Source organism: Balaenoptera acutorostrata, chromosome 10 (assembly GCF_949987535.1).
Source record: "Balaenoptera acutorostrata chromosome 10, mBalAcu1.1, whole genome shotgun sequence".
In the NCBI taxonomy this organism is placed as follows: Eukaryota; Metazoa; Chordata; class Mammalia; order Artiodactyla; family Balaenopteridae; genus Balaenoptera; species Balaenoptera acutorostrata.
The window spans coordinates 11,642,198-11,661,300 of record NC_080073.1 but is presented as its reverse complement, the minus strand read 5'-3'; the positions used below and the strand labels follow the sequence as shown (position 1 = coordinate 11,661,300).

Here is a 19,103-nt window from a genome sequence, read left to right as displayed (position 1 = left end):
TGTATGTGTGAGAGATGAGCACCTTAGCACCTATTTGATAGATCTGAGGGCAAACCTTTACTATCCTCTATTTTGTCCGCTCCCTGCGCTGGCTTCATCTTTCAAATTTTCAGTTACTACCACTTGGTTTCTTCCTTCTGATCCCTACACACCTTCTCATCTTTAATAAGAGGCAGTTATCTGGGGGATTTCTGCTTATAGATCAGAGGTATAGGGTTGCAAGAGACTGTCATTTTCACCCTAACAACCAAAACAAGCCAGGTAAGCCCAAAATAATCAATGGTTTTTAAAACCCATCAGAGAACTGAGGGCACCAAAAAATCTAAATGAACTAAACTCAAAGTGACAAGCTCTCCATAGGAGAGAAGAGACCCAGAGCCACTTTTGCCTCTGGTGGAATGGCAGAAGGAAGAAGAGTTTGTGATTGGTGGGGATAAGGAGAACTCAGCTGAAGTTTCACCAAACGTGTAATGGCTGCCTGTGGGCTGAGGAGCCGTAGCCACAAAGCGAGTCTGCACCTACCTACCTAACCTGTCCCAGCAGCCCTCACACAGGGTGGGAAGTAGTTCACCAAAGTTGTGGGCAGGGAAGAAGGGCTGAGGAGGACTCCTTGAGGCATTTCACAGAGACTAGGGAGCTGCTAAAGCCTGCAAGGAGCAAAAAGTCTGGAAGAGATCTCCAGTGGGTGCAGAAAGCAGGGGACAAGGGGCAAAGAGAAATCAAAAAGCTATCAGCTGGGCAGTAGAGCAGGGAGAGACCTCCCACAGGTCTGAAACCTGTTAGCTTGGTTTTGAAGAACAGGCAGATCTCAAAAATCTTGCCAGTGCTCAGATCCCAGCCCCCACTGAAGGGAAAGTCCTACCTCACCCTCAAAACACTTGAAAGCAGTAGTCAAGTGAATCAAATTAAAGCTACAATTAAGCCCAGATCCAGGTCAAGTATACGTTAGATTGGCTCAGCCTCGCATGGAAGAAGGGGCTTGCTCTTTTGGGAGGTAAATATTATTTACTTTGTATTTTACTTCTCTTTCCTACAAAATATTCACCATGCAATAAGAAATTCAAGACCTATGGAAAAGGAAGCAAATGTGTCTCATGGTTAATATAAGAAAGAAACAATAGAACCAGATCCAGAAATAGCTCAGAGGTTGAAATTATCAAACTGGGGTATTAAAATACAAAATTCCTATGATATAAAACTATTAAAAGATCTCATGGAAAGGAAGGCAACATGCATGAAGAGATGGGGAATTTCAACAGAGTAGTGGAAACTAGAAAAAACAACCACATGGGAATGCTAGAAATGAAAGACACAATATCACAAATAAATTCATTATATAAGCTTAGTAGCTGACTCAACAGCAAAGGAAACTGAGCATCTGACAATGTTTGAACTAATTTCAAACAACCCAACATACATGTAAATGGTATCCCAGAAATAAGAGAAGAGGGGCAACATGGCAGAAGAAATCACTGAAGTTTTATTGCCTAAGACTTACACAAACTGATGAAAAATATCAACTCACAAAACCAAGAAACTCAGCACATGCCACGTAGACTAAACACAGAGAAAACCACACCTAAATAAATCTAGCCAGACTGCTGAAAAGCAACAGTAAGTGGGAAATCTGAAAAGCAGCCAGAGGGGAAAAGAAGACATAAATTTACGGCTAACATACCAAGAACAGGTGACTTTTCAGTAGAATCAATGGAGGCCAGAAGAAAATAGAACCTCTTTAAAATGCTAAAAGAGAAACACTGTCAAATTCCATATCCAGTGAAAATATATTTCAAAGATACTTCAAAAGTGAAAATGAAATGAAGTCATTTTCAGGCAGAAAATTTGGGAGAATTCATCTCCAGCAGACCAACACTTCAAGAAAAGCTAACATTCACTTTTCAGAATGAACAGAAAGGAAACCAGAAGGAAACTCAGAACTGCAGGAAGAAGTGAAGAGCATCAGATAGGATACATACATGGGTAAATGTCAGAGACCTTTTCAAAGTAATATGTCTACATCTGTATCTATCTATCTGTGAATGAATAACATTTTTAAAGACTATTGACTGTTTAAAGCAAACAACAAACAATAAAAACAAACCCAAAATATTGTGACAGTTATAGCATATGTAAAGTGTAAGATAACAAGAGCACAAAGGTCAAGGGGAGGAATAAATAGAATTATATTGTTGTGAGGCTCTTATACATCTGTCAAGTTTTATAGTAGCATTTTTTAGCATGTTATTTGAAGGTAAACTGTGGTAACTTAAAGATACAGAGCACAATCTCTAGTGCAGAGATTTCCAAAGTATGCTTCCCAGATATATATCATCAGCATCTGAGAACTCACGTGCAAATTTTTGAGCTCTATCACAGAATAAGAAACTATGGGGGTATGGCCCAGAAATCTGTGTTTTAATAAGACCTCCAGCTGTTTCTAATGCAGGTAAAGTTTAAGAACTACTGCCCTACAACAGCTACTAGAATATACCATAAAGAAGTGTACCTAAACACAGGAGATAAAATGGAATGATTAAAAAATTCAACACATCCAAAAGGAGGCAGGAAAGTAGGAGCAGAAACAAAGAACAAATGGGATAAGTAGAAAATAAATACCAAGATGGGAGATTTAAACCCAACCATATTAATAATTACCTCAAATATAAATATCTTAAACACTCCAATAAAAAGGCAGAGATTGTCAGATTGCTATAAAAGCAAAATCCCACAATATACTGTTTACAAACATACAATTCAATTATAAAGACACAGGTTGAAAGCATAAGGGTAGAAAAACATATATCATGCAAACACTAAGTATAAAAAAGCAAGTGTGGGTATATTAATATCAGACAAAGCATACTTCAAAACAACAATATTACTGAAAAGAAAGAGGAAAAATTTTAATGACAAGGGAATAAAATCATCAGGAAGATCTATCAATCCTAAATGTGTATGCAACTAAGAATAGAGTTCCAAAATGTATAAAACAGAAGTTGACAGAAACGGACAAACCTACAATCATAGTTGGAGAGATTTTAATACTCCTATTTCAGTAATTATAGGACAATGGACAAAAAAATCAGTAGAGAGATATATTTGAACAGCACTGTCAACCAATTTGACCCAAATGACTTGATAAAATATTACACCCAAGAACTACAGAATACACATTCTTTTCAAACCCGCAGGGAATATTCATCAACATAGACTATATGCTGGGCAATGAAAGATATCTTAACAAATGTCAAAGAACTAAAATAAAATAGAGTATGTCTTCTGACCCAATGGTAATAAATTAGAAACCCATATAAAAAGATACCTGGCGTTACACACCTATTTGGACAAGCTAAAAAAAAAAAAAAAAAATTGTGACTATACCAAATACTGGTTGGGATACAGAGAAACTAGATCTCTCAAACATTGCCACTGGGAACATAAAATGGTACAGCTACTCTGGCTAATAGTTTGTCATTTTCCTTAAAAACAAACAAACATATATTAGTATATGACCCAGGAATTATACTCCTGGGCATTTATCCCAGAGAAGAAAGCTTTTTGTGTCTACACAAAAATATGTAGAAAAATGTTCATGGTAGGTTTATTTCTAATAGCAAAAAAAAAAAAAAAAAAAAAAATAGAACTCAAGGGCTTCCCTGGTGGCGCAGTGGTTGAGAATCCGCCTGTCAATGCAGGGGACACGGGTTCGAGCCCTGGTCCGGGAAGATCCCACATGCCACGGAGCAACTGAGTCCGTGCGCCGCAACTGCTGAGCCTGTGCTCTAGAGCCCACAAGCCACAACTACTGAGCCCACCTGCCACAACTACTGAAGCCCGCGCGCCTAGAGCCTGTGCTCTGCAACAAGAGAAGCCACCACAGTGAGAAGCCCGTGCATCACAACAAAGAGTAGCCCCCGCTCGCCGCAACTAGAGAAAGACCGCGCGCAGCAACAAAGACCCAACACAGCCAAAAATAAATAAATAAATAAATTTATAAAAAAAAAATTGAACTCAAATGTCTTTGAATGGATGAATAGTTAAAACAACTGCGGCACATCTACATCATGGACTACTCCTCATCAATAAAAGAGAAACACTACTGATACACACAACTGCTTGAATGGATCTCAAGAGAATTATGCTGAGCAGAAAAAAAAATTCAACTTCAAAAGGCTACATAATATATGATTCCATTTTTATAATATTCTTAACATGATACTATAGACGGAGAACATTTTAGCGGTTGCCAGACATTAGAGATGGGAGAAGAGAAGGAAATAGGTATGACAATAAAGAGGTAGCAACAGGGGACTTCATAGTGATAGGACAGTTTTGCATTTTGATGGGGTGGTTGTTACACTAATCTACACACGTGATAAGACTACATAGAGGGGCTTCCCTGGTGGCGCAGTGGTGGAGAATCTGCCTGCCAATGCAGGGGACACGGGTTCGAGCCCGGGTCTGGGAAGATCCCATAAGCCGCGGAGCAACTGTGCCCGTGAGCCACAACTACTGAGCCTGCGCGTCTGGAGCCTGTGCTCCGCGACAAGAGAGGCCGCGATAGTGAGAGGCCCGCGCACCGCGATGAAGAGCGGCCCCCGCTCGCCGCAGCTGGAGAAAGCCCTCGCACAGAAACGAAGACCCAACACAGCCAATAAATAAATAAATAAATAAATAAATTTATATTAAAAAAAAAAAAAAGACTGCACAGAACTCTACACGTACAGACGCAAACACACACATAAGTGAGTGCATGTAAAACTGGTGAAAACTGAAAACTCTGTAGATTGTATCTATGCTAATTTCCTTGTTTCAATATTGTGTCATGTCATGTAAGATGTTACCATTGGGGGAAATTGGGTAAAGGATACATGAAACTTCTCTATATTATTTTCGTAACTTCCTGTGATTCTAAAATTATTTCAAAAGAAAAAGGAAAAAGTTATCTGGAAAATTCACAAATATTTGGTAATTAAACATTACGCTTCTAAATAACCCATGAATCAAAGAAAAATCACAAAGACTAATACAACATATTTTGACCTGAATGATAAGGAAAATACAAATACCAAATATTGTGGGATGCTGTGAAAGCAGGGCTTAGAGGAAATTCTTTAGCTTTAAATACTTATAATAAGAAGAAAGATTTAAAATCAATGATATTACTTTGCATCAAAAGAAACTAGAAAAAGTAGAACAAATTAAATATAAAATAACCAGAAGAAAGGGAATAAGAAAAATAAGAGAGAAAATTGATGGAATATTAGATGAACAGACAGCTGAGAAAATCAACAAATCCAAAATTGGATATTTGTAAAGATTAATACAACTGATAAGCCTCTTGGCAAGATGATTAAGAAAAAAAAAAAAGGAAAGAAAAAAACTAACAAAAATGTTAAAAGTAAAAAGGGTTTATCACTATAGATTATATAAACATTAAAAGGATAACACTATACCAATATATTCACAACTTTAAATGAAAGAGACAGATTTCTTGAAAAAAAAAATTACCAAAACTGTTAAAAGAAGAAATAAAAATTTTCAATAGGCTGAAATCTATTAAAATGTATTCATGGCAAAAACATTCCCCCAGAGAAAACTCCAGGCCCAAGTAGCTTCTCCTAATATTTAAGAAAGAAATGGTACCAGTCCTACTTAAGGTCTTTCAGAAAAGAGATAGAATATTTCCCAAGCTGTTTTATGAGGTCAGCATTACTTTGATACTAAAAGCTGACAAAGATTACAAGAAAAGAAAAACTACAGATGAATACCCTTCACAATCATAGACATGAAAATCCTTAACATATATTATTAGCTAATTAAATCTCACAATAAAAATACTACATTGATCAAGAGAGGCTTACCTCAGGAATTCAAGGTTGATTGAACGCTAAAAAAAATTGCAATTCATGATATTAACAGAATGAAAGAGAAAAGCCACATGATTATCTCGTTGGATGCAGAAAAAGTATCTGACAAATTCAACATCCTTTTATGATAAACTCTGTCAGCAAACTAGCAACAGCAGAAAACTTCCTCAACTGGATGAAGGAACTACATCTCACCAACACATAACATGATACATACTGACAAAACTCTGAATATTTTACTCCTACAATTGAGCATAAAGCAAAGATGTCCTGAGAGGAGACATCTATACCGTTCAATTCATCCTGAATCTGCAGTCTTATTTAACATTTCTATAAGTGCCTTAGGAAGATCTGCAAGTGTGGAGATGCTGTTGATGTTTTTCTGGTGGGGACAAGCCAAAACTCCATCACTATCTCAAATGCACAGCATCTTTCCAAATTGTAGATCGGGATTTATTGGTGGATTGAAAAATCAAGTCAGGGGCTTCCCTGGTGGCACAGTGGTTAAGAATCCGCCTGCCAATGCAGGGGACGTGGGTTCGAGCCCTGGTCTGCGAAGATCCCACATGCCATGGAGCAAGGAAGCCCGTGCGCCACAACTCCTGAGCCTGTGCTCTAGAGCCTGCGAGCCACAACTACTGAGCCCATGTGCCACAACTACTGAAGCCTGCACGCCTAGAGCCTGTGCTCCACAACAAGAGAAGCTACCGCAATGAGAAGCCCACGCACTGCAATGAAGAGTAGCCCCCGCTCACCAGAACTAAAGAAAGCCCGCGTGCAGCAACAAAGACCGAACACAGCCAAAAATAAATAAATAATTTTTAAAAATCAATTCAGTAAGATCAAAATATTTTTTTAATTTACTAGACAAGACCAGAATATATCAGAAAGAATATATCAAAGAGATACTATTTTGTAAATTTTTCATCTGAAGTACATTGGGTTGGCTTCTTCCTAAATGGTTTAAGTTTTTCTTTAAGTGAGCAATTGTTGCTCAGAGTGGGAGAGACAGAAGAGTGGTCGCTTATTACTATAGCCCAGCCAAGTCTTGGTGGCTCTATGTTTAAATATGCTTCAGATGTGTGTGTGTGTGTGTGTGTGTGTGTGCGTGCACGAGGGTGCATGTGTGTGTACGTGTTTAGTCATGATATAAAATGTATTTCTTACTGTGAACTGTGATAAAAAAGATTGTGAGAGTTCATCAACAGGCAAAAAGTGATAGATATCTGGGCAAGAACGGTGTGGGTACGTACAGGGAGGGGGCTGTGGGCTCTAACTTCCTGCTAGGAAGGGCCTGCCTAACTCTTCCCAACACACAGCATCAGACCACCGAAATGCTGAGCCTCACTAGCACAGAAAAGAAAAATCTTGTCCTTCCTTGTACAAAATTATGTTCTCTGTACACTTAGAAGAAACAAAACAGAGGAGAGGGCTACAAAATGTCAGGATTACTCAGCACAGCTGCTCAGTGCTGCCTTGCACAACTCTAGAGGATGTTTTCACACAGACTGCAATGTGAATGGCTCCCCCTGGAGTTGATCAGTGTGCAACCCAGACAACCCTACCAGGCAGCCGTAAGTACAGTGATTAAGAGCACAAGCTTTGGAGCCCAACAAACCTGGGGTCTAGTTCCAGATCTACTCTCAGGCTATATAATCTGGGGCAGGTAATTTAACCTCCCTGAGCCTCAATTTCCTCAAGAGGACACATTATATATTCCTAGGACTTAGTTCAGTGCCTGGCACATAGTGGTTCTCAATAAATATGTGTTAAATGAATGCAAAGATGAGCTAATACCTGCCCTATAAGGTGGTGTTGAGAAGTAAATTAACACGTGCAATGTTTTTACATACAGTCCAAAAACTAGCCCACAGTAAGCACTAAACAATTATCTACAAAAGATGACAGACTGAAATATTAAGATTCTTCGGGATGGAAAGATGCATGAGGGGAAGGAATTATTTTATTTAAATCAATAAAAAATAATCATAAGCTATTGAGAAAAGAAAAACATTAGAAGTAATATAAGCGGGGCTTCCCTGGTGGCACAGTGGTTAAGAATCCGCCTGCCAATGCAGGGAACACGGGTTCGAGCCCTGGTCAGGGAAGATCCCACATGCCGCGGAGCAAGTGAGCGACAACTACTGAGCCTGCGCTCTAGAGCCCGCGAGCCACAACTACTGAGCACGTGTGCCACAACTACTGAAGCCCGCATGCCTAGAGCCTGTGCTCTGCAACAAGAGAAGCCACGGCAGTGAAAAGCCCGAGCACCACAATGACGAGCAGCCCCCGCTCGCTGCAACTAGAGAAAGCCCGCGCGCAGCAACGAAGACCCAATGCAGCCAAAAACAAATTAATTAATTAATTAATTTTAAAAAGTAACATAAGCTGGATATGGTAGAACTTTGGTAAAGTAGGGATAATTCTTGATGCTTGAGAGTACATTTGGAACAAACAAAAAGTAGGAAATGATATATTTTGTTATTTCCAATTGTAGGTCAGGTAAGGGCAAAAAGTATCGATAACTTCAAAGCACTCTAGGAATGATACGGAGCCCTGAGCCATGGAATCTGAACTGTTTGGGTTCACTCCTGGCTTGGGCGGGGCCGGGGGGTGGGGGGGTGACAGCCGTGGGGACATATGTTCCTTCCTTCCCCAGGACTTATTTCCTTGTAGAACTGTGGTTTGGACGCAGTCATGACAACTCTTCACCCCTATTAAAGTCTCACAATGGAGCAGGTCCCCTTAGACTGAAAGCACAAACCCAGGAGCGACTCCAGTCCCCTCCTGCCTGTGGTCCTGCTGCCCACCTCTCCGCAGGAAGCCTCCGGAGAGATGGTTGATAACAAAAGCCAGTAAAAGTACATTCCAGGACGGAGGGATGCTGAACCGCCAAGTGAGGTCAAGCCAGTTAGCAGTCAGAAAAGGAGGCACTTCTCACACTTGCTAATGAGTTTGACGCTTGTGAAACATAAACAGGAAGTGGGAGCTCTCCAAAATGACCTGAAGGAAATCCACTCCCAGTTTGGTCGACGTGTGAATCCCAGTTCTCTAGGTTGTCAAGGACACTGCCAATTAAGACTGACCCCACCCCAGCCCCCAAACTGCAGCCGAGGCTAATCTTCACCCGCGCCCAGCGTTAACCCCATTTTTTTCAATCCTTCCCACAGCCAGGTCACTCCGCAGCGGGGTGACTGACCCGAGGCGTGGTGGGAAAGGCTTACAGTCATCTCTCAACTCCCCGATCTTGCAGGGCAGGGCAGCACAGAGGTCAGTGAAATCCCCAGCCAGGCCTTATTTTAGTCATGAATTTCCACTGGCTCCCTCCTCTGACTGCATCAGCGCTGCTCACACCGCGGGCTTAGAGTTTCAGCTGTTTTCCCTGCTCCAGGCAGAGTTAGAAGGTCACAGAGGCCGGACTTTTCCGGGGGAGGTGGGGGGGGGGCCTCCGGCGGCCCAAGTGAGATTGCGGAGATCTGGGGCCGTTTGGAGGAGGCCTTTCTGCCCCAGGCTCCGGGCAATGGGTTAACTTCTCCCCTCTCCTCCTCTGCCCAGGCATCTTTGTTCGTATTAAATTAAAAAAAAATTTTTTTTAAATAAAAACAAAAACACACACACTTCCTATCTTTTCTTTTTTTTCCCCTCTGTCCGTCGGTGGCACCGATATAATTTTCCCAGGGCTGCCTTCCCCTCACCGCCCAGCGGAACCTCTTCTCAGACGTTCCTGTGAATTCAAGGGCAGAATCTGTGTTCGATTCGCCCCCAGTTTATCTAGCAACGGGCACAACGCCTGGCACAGGGTAGGGGGCTCAACAATGTGTCCAATGAATGAACGCTAAGATGTCACCGTGATGGGCAGTTTGTCCTAGTCTCTCTCTTCCCTCCTCCGAGCGCAGACCGCACATAGCGCCCCCGAAGTCCCCGGCAGGAGAGAGATAGCTGACCCTGGCGGGCACACCGCAGCCTGGGGGTCTCGGCTCCCCGGCCAGGGCAGAGGGGCTCGCAGTCGGGAGCGCTGCGGCCCGAGCCCCGGCCACGTGAAGTGTCACACCCCGCGCTGCTGCAGGGCAGGCGCGGTCGCTGCGGTTGTGTAACGTTGCGGCCCGAAGGGATGCGTCCTGCTCCGGTGGGGGCAGAGGAGGGAGGGGACGCAGGGCACCGCGCCCGGTATCTTTCTGTGCTTGACTAGCCCAAGTGCGGGGCGGGGAGGTGGGGGGGCACCGGGGCACCCTGGGGGGTGCGCAAGTGGGTGCTCTCCGGCGTGCAGGCTGTGCCCGGGAACGCAGCTCCGAGGGAGCCAGGGGCCCGCGGCGCACAGCCTCGCGGGTCAGGTGCGCGCAGCGTGCTCGGCGGCGGCCTCGGCTGCCCCTGCGCTTGGCTGCCAGCCCGCTTCCCATGGGGTGACATCCGCCCCGCCCCTCGGCCCCTCCCCACGGCGGGCGATTCCTGGACGCGGGGCCGAGGGGTGGGGGCAGGGAAGCCGGCACAGAAAGAAACCCCAGCCTCTGGGGAAGGCGGGGGGGGGGGGGGGTTGGTGGCGGGCGACTCCCTCCGCTGCGCGCCGGTTCCTCCGAGCGGGCCGTGCGGGGGGAGGAGGAAGAAGGTTGGGCTGGAGCTAGCGAGGGGATATTCCTCTCCCGGCTTGAGTCAGACGCGGGCGGGTCCGTCCTCCCCCGTTCCCTCCCAGGAGACGGGAACTTACTTCATTTCCCTGGGGCAGGTTCGCCCACGTTACCAACCTCCCCCCACCTCCCCGGCCCCTTCCAGCTTCCGCGCCCCCCACCCGGCTGGGCAGGACCCGGGCTGCGCTGCCACCCCCTCTTCGGGGAAAGGCAGCCGCAGACACCTGGGGGCCGGGGGTGGAGGCGGGGGCTCCCTCGCAGCCGCGGGAGCGTCGTCCAACACGTGAGACTCATGTGATGAAGCCGGGGGAGGGCGGGCAGGTCGCTCCTTCCCTCCCCGGCAGCGGCCAGACGTGCCTGGAGTCACAGGGTAGAACACGTAGCTCCAACCCACCCACTCGTTCCCATTTAACCCAGCCCGCAGCCTCTCCATTACTCCTCGGCTCGTCCCCCCCCACCCCCCCACTCCGCCCTAACCGGCCCCCCCGCGCTCCCTCCCGCCTCCCCGCCCGCCCCACTTCTCATTCACTTGGCTCACACGGCGCAGACGGCGCAGGGAGCACACACCGCCAGTCTGTGCGCAGAGCCGGAGCCCGAGGCCGCGGGTCCACCATGCACGCCCCCAACTGAAGCCGCACCTCAGAGCCGCAGCTCCCGGCAGCCCAGCGGATTTCAAGGAGCTCAGACTCCGAGGAACCCCTGCGAAGAGACCCCCGAAACCCTCTCCAGAACAGTCCTCACCCGACGCTCTGCCGCTGCAGACAGGAGCGCACAGTGGCCCCGGCTCGCCGCGCAATGGAGCGGATCCCCAGTGCGCAACCGCCCCCCGCTTGCCTGCCCAAAGCGCCAGGACTGGAGCCCGGAGACCTACCAGGGTAAGTTGGCACCCCCAGCCCTTTCAAGCCTCAACTCCAGTCCTACGTTGTGCGCGGCTTGCAACTCGGAGTAGTTCTGGGCGCATCCGGGGGTTCTTGCCAGCCAGGGCTCCTGCAGCCGGTGCGCAAGTCACAGCCCTTCCTCGTCCCTCTCCCTGCAGGATGGATTTTGCCCACATGTACCAAGTGTACAAGTCGCGGCGGGGAATAAAGCGGAGCGAGGATAGCAAGGTAAGAGCCCCGCGCCCCTCGGGACCCCAGCCCCTCGCACGCGCTGAGTTTCCAGTAAAAGTTTTCTCACTTTGCGGTTGGAGGGGGTATGCAAGGCGTGGGCTCTGTGCCTCTACTGAGTGGCCTGGAGAAGAAGGGGTGGAGGTGAGGTGTGGTTCTGGGTGTGACTCTGCTCCGCTGCCCCGACTCCTCGAGCCGCGGGGTGGGGGAGGAGAAGGGCTCCTCACCCCCTTCCTCCCGCGCCCACCGTCTCCCCGTGCGCTTCGTAGGAGACCTACAAACTGCCGCACCGGCTCATCGAGAAAAAGAGACGTGACCGGATTAACGAGTGCATCGCCCAGCTGAAGGATCTCCTCCCCGAACATCTCAAACTTACAGTAAGTGAGAAGCTGGCCCCTCTCCAAACCAGCTCCTCTGCCCAGAGGGCGGGTGAGGGTCACTCGCCACCTGCAGGCCCCGCTGGGAACTGCAGACCAGATGGCTCGATCCGAGCTGGTGGGTAGCTCTGTTTGGGGGTACCCTTCCCCAGGGTCAGAATTTTCTGGCAGCCTCGTGCAAATGAGGTGAGAACCGTTTGTACTTCTCCAGGTTGGCACCGACACCGGCTGGCCTTCCCTTGCAAGAATTTAAGACTTTCCCTTCTGGCGATTTTCAGGCTTCTCTCGTTTTCCCGAATTGAGCAAACCAAGCAACTCGCAAATATTTTACTCTCTTCCCCCCCGCCCCCCAGTCCCTTTTTAAAATAAGAGGACTTGTTTTGGTATGTGTGTGGTTTTTTTTTTTTTACGTCCTGTCCTTTCTTGGCAATAGCCAACAGCTTACTAGCTTGGCAGGCTTCGGTTGGGGAAAGAAAAAAGAATAGTATTTAGGGAGGAAGAAAAAAGTGGAGATGAGCTGGAAGTTATGACAGGATGTCAGGAAAGAAACTAGGGAAAGCCTCTTGGCTGCCAGACACAGTAGAAGTCTCTCCTCGGGTTGACACCACTGCAGAGAAATGTTATCTCCGGATTCCCCTGAGTTAAGGTCAGCAACGGCTGCTGGAAAAATTTATCTGTCAAAGCTTTCTCCTGAGCTAGCTGCTGCTTCCAAAAGGCCTCCAAAGATGGGTGACAGTTTGTTGTTCTTTAATCAAAAATATATATTGAATACATACATATATATATTTTAAAACTTCATCTATAAACTTAAAACTAAATTTAGCCAACCAGGAAAGGTTTTTTTTTTTTTTTTTCTTCCTTTAGAGACATATCTCATTGCTAATTAGTGTCCCAGAGGTGGGACTTCTCTGCGCTCACTGCTGACTGAGGCTCTTTTTATTCCAGACTTTGGGTCACTTGGAAAAAGCAGTGGTTCTTGAACTTACCTTGAAGCATGTGAAAGCACTAACAAACCTAATTGATCAACAACAGCAGAAAATCATAGCCCTGCAGAGCGGTTTGCAAGCTGGTGAGTACCCAAGCCTGGCTATCATCTCCTAAGAGTTCTAGCACAAATAGAGAGCCTGTGGGCTCAACATCTGGTATGAGAAACATCCCTGCAACAAATTGCTTATGCACATTCGTTGGGGGAGATGCCGTTTTATCTTTCCTAAAAGGTCAGACTTTTCATTCGGAATGCTGCGTGTGCCACCTGGCATGAATACGTATTAGTCAAATGGTAAAATATTTCTGTGGCATTTTGACTTAAGAGTTTCTGGATTCTGGGAGTTTTCCCCCCTCCCTTTGAAAATGCCAAGGCACCTATAATTTGCATCGTGGGTGTTTTACAGTTGTTCTTCTTAGCCCTGTTTCATTGGAGAATAAATCACGGGTATGCCCCAGTGTTTTCCTGTTTCTCTACTTCCTTATCACTCGGTGTGTGGTACGATCCTGGAAGGATGACAACAGGAGTTTTTCCTGCATTTCATGTGATTCCCTGAATAGCCACTAGGTATCTTGGTGAATTACACAATCTATCGAAACCACTGAAGTTTCATCATCTGTTTCTACTGACTTCTAGAGAATCACAGCCACCTTCTAACCACCTCGTCTCACCCATTCCAAATCATACTGTACAAACTAGGGAGAAATTCCTCTACCCACCCCCTCATTCCATTCTTCTCTGCCCTCCTTTCCAAACTAGTATGATGAGAATCACAAAGAGCTAGCAAGTGCTTCTGCCTGTTTCCTCACTGAAAACAGAAAGATGATCATACCTAATTTCTTGGGGATCATGAATGGAATACATGGGAAAGACTTAGAAATAGCCTTTAAAGATGACAGCATGACTGCAACTTGTATAAGTCATTGAAAATAAGCTTGCTTTAGGTGACACTGTTCCTTCATTCTCCTTTTTTGATGATCCAGTCACTTCCTATGGTAAAATGATCTAAATTGACTCTGGTTATAAACATACTAGGATGGTCATTACTGTGTCACTTATAATGAAAACTCAAGAACAACCTATAAATTCAACAAGAGGGGAAACAGTCTGTCTCTATTAAATATGGTCTGTGTCTGTGATGGGATATTGTACAGCCATTACAAATCATATTTCATCTCTGAGTGGTAGAATTATGGATGATTTTTATTGTATTCTTTATACTTTGTGCTGTCATCCACATTTCCCCTATTACTTTTGGAGTTAGGAACATAAGTCAGCAAATGCTGTTAACAGAAAGGAAAGCTCTGGGTCTTTGGAACATAGGTGTCCAGGTGAACCACAGGGCCTTCTGAAATGTCTTCCTTTGGATCTGTGTTGATCCAGGTGATCTGTCGGGGAGAAATGTCGAAGCAGGTCAAGAGATGTTCTGCTCAGGTTTCCAGACATGTGCCCGGGAGGTGCTTCAGTACCTGGCCAAGCACGAGAACACCCGGGACCTGAAATCTTCCCAGCTCGTCACCCACCTCCACCGTGTGGTCTCCGAGCTCCTGCAGGGTGGTACCGCCAGGAAGCCGTCAGACCCAGCTGCCAAAGCAATGGACTTCAAGGAGAAACCCAGCTCCCTGGCCAAAGGCTCTGAAGGCCCAGGGAAAAACTGTGTGCCAGTCATCCAGAGGACTTTCGCTCACTCGAGCGGCGAGCAGAGTGGCAGTGACACGGACACAGACAGCGGCTACGGAGGAGAATCGGAGAAGACTGAGCTGCGTGTCGAGCAGCCGTACTTCAAAAGTGATCATGGACGCAGGTTCACCATGGGAGAAAGGATCGGTGCTATTAAGCAAGAATCCGAAGAACCCCCCATGAAAAAGAGCAGAATGCAGCTCTCAGATGATGAAGGCCATTTCACTAGCAGTGACCTGATCAGCTCCCCGTTCCTGGGCCCACACCCGCACCAGCCTCCCTTTTGCCTGCCCTTCTATCTGATCCCACCGTCAGCGACTGCCTACTTGCCCATGCTGGAGAAATGCTGGTATCCCACCTCTGTCCCAGTGTTATACCCAGGCCTCAACGCCTCTGCCGCAGCTCTCACCAGCTTCATGAACCCAGACAAGATCTCAGCCCCCTTGCTCATGCCCCAGAGACTCCCTTCTCCCTTGCCAGCCCATCCGGCCATCGACTCTTCCGCCCTGCTCCAAGCTCTGAAGCAGATCCCCCCTTTAAACTTAGAAACCAAAGACTAAACTATTTAGGGGATCCTGCTGCTTCGCTTTCCTTCCTCCCTACTTCCAAAAAAAAAAAAAAAAACGTGTTTGTGAGTGTAGCAGGATTGTTCCAGTGTGTATGCCAAGTTCATCTGAGGCAGGGAGAGAAGATTCAGGGGTGTGTGTGCGTGCGCGTGCACGCACGCGCATATGCATTGTGTGTTGGTATGGGACATTAAAGCTCCTTTTGGTGTAGGGAAGACGTGAAGGATTGCCTGACATCAGGAGATTTAGGGGGAACTGTCGCAGACCTCTGGGCTTTTCCCCTCCCAGAGAATAGCCCCCTCTGATAACAGATCAGCTGGATTTTCAAAAGCTTCAAAGTCTTGGTCTGTGAGTCAGTTTTCACTTTGGGAGCCGGGTCTGTGGCTTTGAGCAAAAGGTACTTTCAAAAGAGGGCTTTCCAGAGTGCAGTTCCCAGCCAGCTCTTATGACCCCACCCTGCTCCCTTTTATTGTCTCCGTGACTCACCACACGGGGAGAGGGCAGCCAGACTGAGCTTTCTGCATAAGTGGTGAGGTAGCAGACACTGGCATAGCACGGTAGTGGTTTGGGGAGATTTCCGCAGGTCTGCTCTCCACCCCTGCCTCGGGTGAGTAAAGAGAATGTAGTTCCCTACTCAGGCTTTCGAAGTGATTCGCTTACTAACAAACTGAAAAGGGCCCCCTGGTACAAGCCCAGCTGCCAGGGGAGGAGGGAGGAGGGAGGGGTCCCCCGGGCCTCTGGCACCTGTTTCTAGTCTCACCTAGAAACAGTTTCTCTGTCCAGGGAACCAAACCAGGCTCTGAGAGATGCAGGCGCCTAAGTTCCAAGCACCCCAGAGTACGTAAAAGCTGAGTAACAAATTGCAGTTTCAACAAGCAAAGCCAGACTTGGCTCTCAGCTCTATCCTAAAACTCCTTTTAACCAAGCTTAGCTTCTTAAAGGCCTAACCAACCCTTGGCAAAGCAGCATCCTTTCTGCAGGCTAATTCCCCTCGCCCGACGGCGTATGGAGTGTCCTTATTGCTAAAAAGGATTCTGTCTTCTTCAAAGAAGTTTTATTTTTGGTCCAGAGTACTTTTCTGACTTGTCCAGCTCGCCCTGCACCAGCTTTTTGAAATGCACTATGCTTGATCACTGATCGTGTTTTAACTTTTTCCTTTCCTGTTTTTATTTTGGTATTAAAGTCGTTGCCTTTATTTGTAAAACTGTTATAAATATATATTATATAAATATATTAAAAAGGAAAATGTTTCAGATGTTTATTTGTATAATTACTTGATCTACAAAAGTGAGAAAAAATGAATGTATTCCTGTTTTTGAAGAGAATAATTTTTTTTTCTCTAGGGAGAGGTACAGTGTCTATATTTTGGAGCCTTCGTGAAGGTGGGAAATTGTAAATATTTTTATCTATGAGTCAATGTTAAGTAGTTGTTTTAAAATACTTAATAAAATAATTCTTTTCCTGTGGAAGAGAAAGATGGTCTCCTGCATTTTTAAAAGAACTCTCAAGGGTGTGATATGGCCTTCTCCTTCTGCCCTCCCCTCTTGGCTGAAGGCAACAACTAGTTAATCTTCGTGTGATTTTATTCAGTTTTTCCCATGCCTGTATTCAGACAGAATAAGCTTAGTCAATTTCATAGGTAAATATTTGTTCAATTGTTTTCTTAGACTAACCTTTGCCAGAGGTTCACTATCAGCCTGTGCCTCTTTACAGAGTTAAGCAAAAAGCCTATTTTTTCCCCCAGTCTGCTTTTGTCATGGTCCTTAAAACTTGACAGAAAATCAAAGTACGAAATCGTGGGCCTCAGTGTCTGGGGAGCTTGCTGGAGGGGGGAGCACACTGAGAGAAGATTTAATGGATTATGATGCAGTAATAATTGCTGCTGGGGATAGCACCTCTACCAAGGCGCTGTAACTTTTTCGAGTCTAGCACGGTCTAATGGGTTTGCCATATCCTGTCCAATTGCCTCTAAAAGCAACATTCCATGATTAGTTTCTACATCCTTCCTGGACTTCCTCTCATTGGGTGTGTTTGTGCGTGAATGAATATTGGTGTTCCTTAGTCAAGCACTCTTATGAAAAAAAAAAAAATTCCATGGGAAAAGAAGTGGGAAATGACCCGGTCGAGTGAGCGTTTCTGCCTGTCCCCTTCTCCCTCTCAGAGGTGTCCTGATGTTTCCTGATGGCCAGCGCCTGGCTCGCCACGCTCCAGATCCCAAAGCATCTTCCAGAACCCTCTGGCCGTCTGGAGCCCATGCAGGGAAACTGCCCCCAGGGAGTTCTCAGCCCGGCAGAGACACCACCTGCCCTTCGTGTCTGTTTACTTCAAATGTCACCTTCCCTCTCTGCTGATGAGCCAGCAGGCGAGAGTGAGCGTTGCCTGGCTTGTGTGAGGTGCCCGCAGGCAGCCTGGTGTCATGGGAGGAGCCCTGGACCAGGAGTCAGGAGATGAGCTGGTGGTCTTATCAAGGAGCTGGTAGTCTGGCATCGCCCCCTCCACACCTGTTTGTGGTTCAATAAAAAAGGATTCTGAGCCCCCCTCACATGGCCTACAGCAGGCACACAGCAATCGGTAAGGCCCTCTTCCTCCCAGCAGCTTAGGGCCTGGCCCTCAGGGTCTCCTGCCTGTTTAGCTCCTGAATTCCTCCATGAATTGCTAAGCTTTTCTGGCTAGACTTTATGGGTAAAAAACCTAAACAAATCAAGTGTATCCTGGGGATGGAGCACGGGGCTGAAATCAAGGCCAGGCTCTTTCGGCCTGCCCCCCTCTCCTCCCTGGGCCGTGACTCAAGGAGTAGCTGTGGAGACAGAGGGAAGTGGTGCGCACCCTGAACTAAAAAGGGTTCGGGGGTTCCACACAGCCTCAACCCAGAGCCTACTACAGCCTGGGGAGCACCCCTGAAAGCAGCAGCCCTCCCTCTGCCTCCTTTTCTGCTTCCAGTTTGCCCTTGACCTTCTTTCTAGGTCGGTTCCAGCAGGTTCCAAGTGGCTCGGAGGGAGATGCGGAGGAGGGGTTCGCACCCCAGTCTTTGGCCCCTTGGGGACAAAGAGGACCTCTGTTAACCAAGGGGTGTGTGTGAGTGGGAGGGGGTGAAGCGCTGGCTTTGGGGCCGAGGAGAGGTGGCCAGAGGCAGGGGGAGCGGACACTTGCGATCCAGCCGCCTTCAGACAGGGCGTGAGCCTCCGGGCCGGCCGGGATGGTCTCACCCAGCGCTGACCTGCCTCGCCTGTTGACACAACGTCACGTTTCCGACTGCAGCCCTTTCATGTGCGGCCCGCGGCTAAATGCGGCTGCCGGTTCCTGGAAGCAGACGTGCCTGGCACCGCGTCAGCAGAAACCTGATCCCCGGGGAAGCTTGGCACGGTCGCGGGCTCGCTCGGCCCCCAGAATAGGGCCTGGCAGCGGGCGCCGGGCAGCCCCCCTTCGCGCCCCGCGGGAGGGAATCCGAGCGCTCTGCCGGGGTTGGGGGGGGGAGGGAAGGCTTGCTTGGGGTGGCGGGGGTGGAGCTGGATTTAGGCAGGGCATTGGAAAAAGAGCCTAATTAACTAGAAGCCAGAAGCTTCCCACGGGTCATGGCTCATTAATGAAGCCTAACAACCTAGAAGGACCATTATGGGTACTATTATAATTTACATTTTGGAGATAGATAAAGGCGTGCTCAGAGAGGGGAGTTAACTGGCCCAAGGTCACACAGCTTCTGAGTCACTAAACCATTAGTGGAATGGTGAATATGTTGGTTTCTGCCTCTTCTTAAAGGGATCCAAGGGGAAGGCTTTCAGAATCTGGTTGTGCATAGTAGTAGTAATTCCAATACTACTATTACTAGCAGCAGTTTGTAGCACTTATTATTTGCCAGGCACTCTTCAAAGCACTCCATTTACAAAAACTTAATTTTCA

The 19,103-nt window shown here is 47.0% G+C and overlaps 1 protein-coding gene and 1 long non-coding RNA gene across 8 annotated transcripts in view; one reads left to right on the top strand and one right to left on the bottom strand.

The window, feature by feature from the left end:
- The window catches only part of LOC103010051 (uncharacterized), a 133,660-nt gene extending 121,713 nt beyond the window's left edge, over positions 1–11,947 (bottom strand). Inside the window, exons 1-2 of one of the 7 annotated variants that reach the window (XR_009009473.1) lie at positions 11,669–11,947; positions 11,364–11,522 (exon numbers count right to left, since the gene is read on the bottom strand). This is a non-coding gene — a long non-coding RNA (uncharacterized LOC103010051). Of the gene's footprint in view, positions 1–11,363 lie in introns of all 7 variants that reach the window. The other 6 variants (XR_009009474.1, XR_009009477.1, XR_009009471.1 and 3 more) reach the window with 6 other exon arrangements.
- BHLHE40 (basic helix-loop-helix family member e40) lies at positions 10,969–16,681 on the top strand. The gene is made up of 5 exons (XM_007192480.2): positions 10,969–11,367; positions 11,529–11,598; positions 11,868–11,975; positions 12,921–13,044; positions 14,344–16,681. Exons 1-5 carry the CDS (start codon positions 11,288–11,290, stop codon positions 15,198–15,200), a joined length of 1,239 nt encoding a protein of 412 aa, XP_007192542.1. The 5' UTR covers positions 10,969–11,287; the 3' UTR covers positions 15,201–16,681.
- Positions 16,682–19,103: the final 2,422 nt, after the last annotated feature.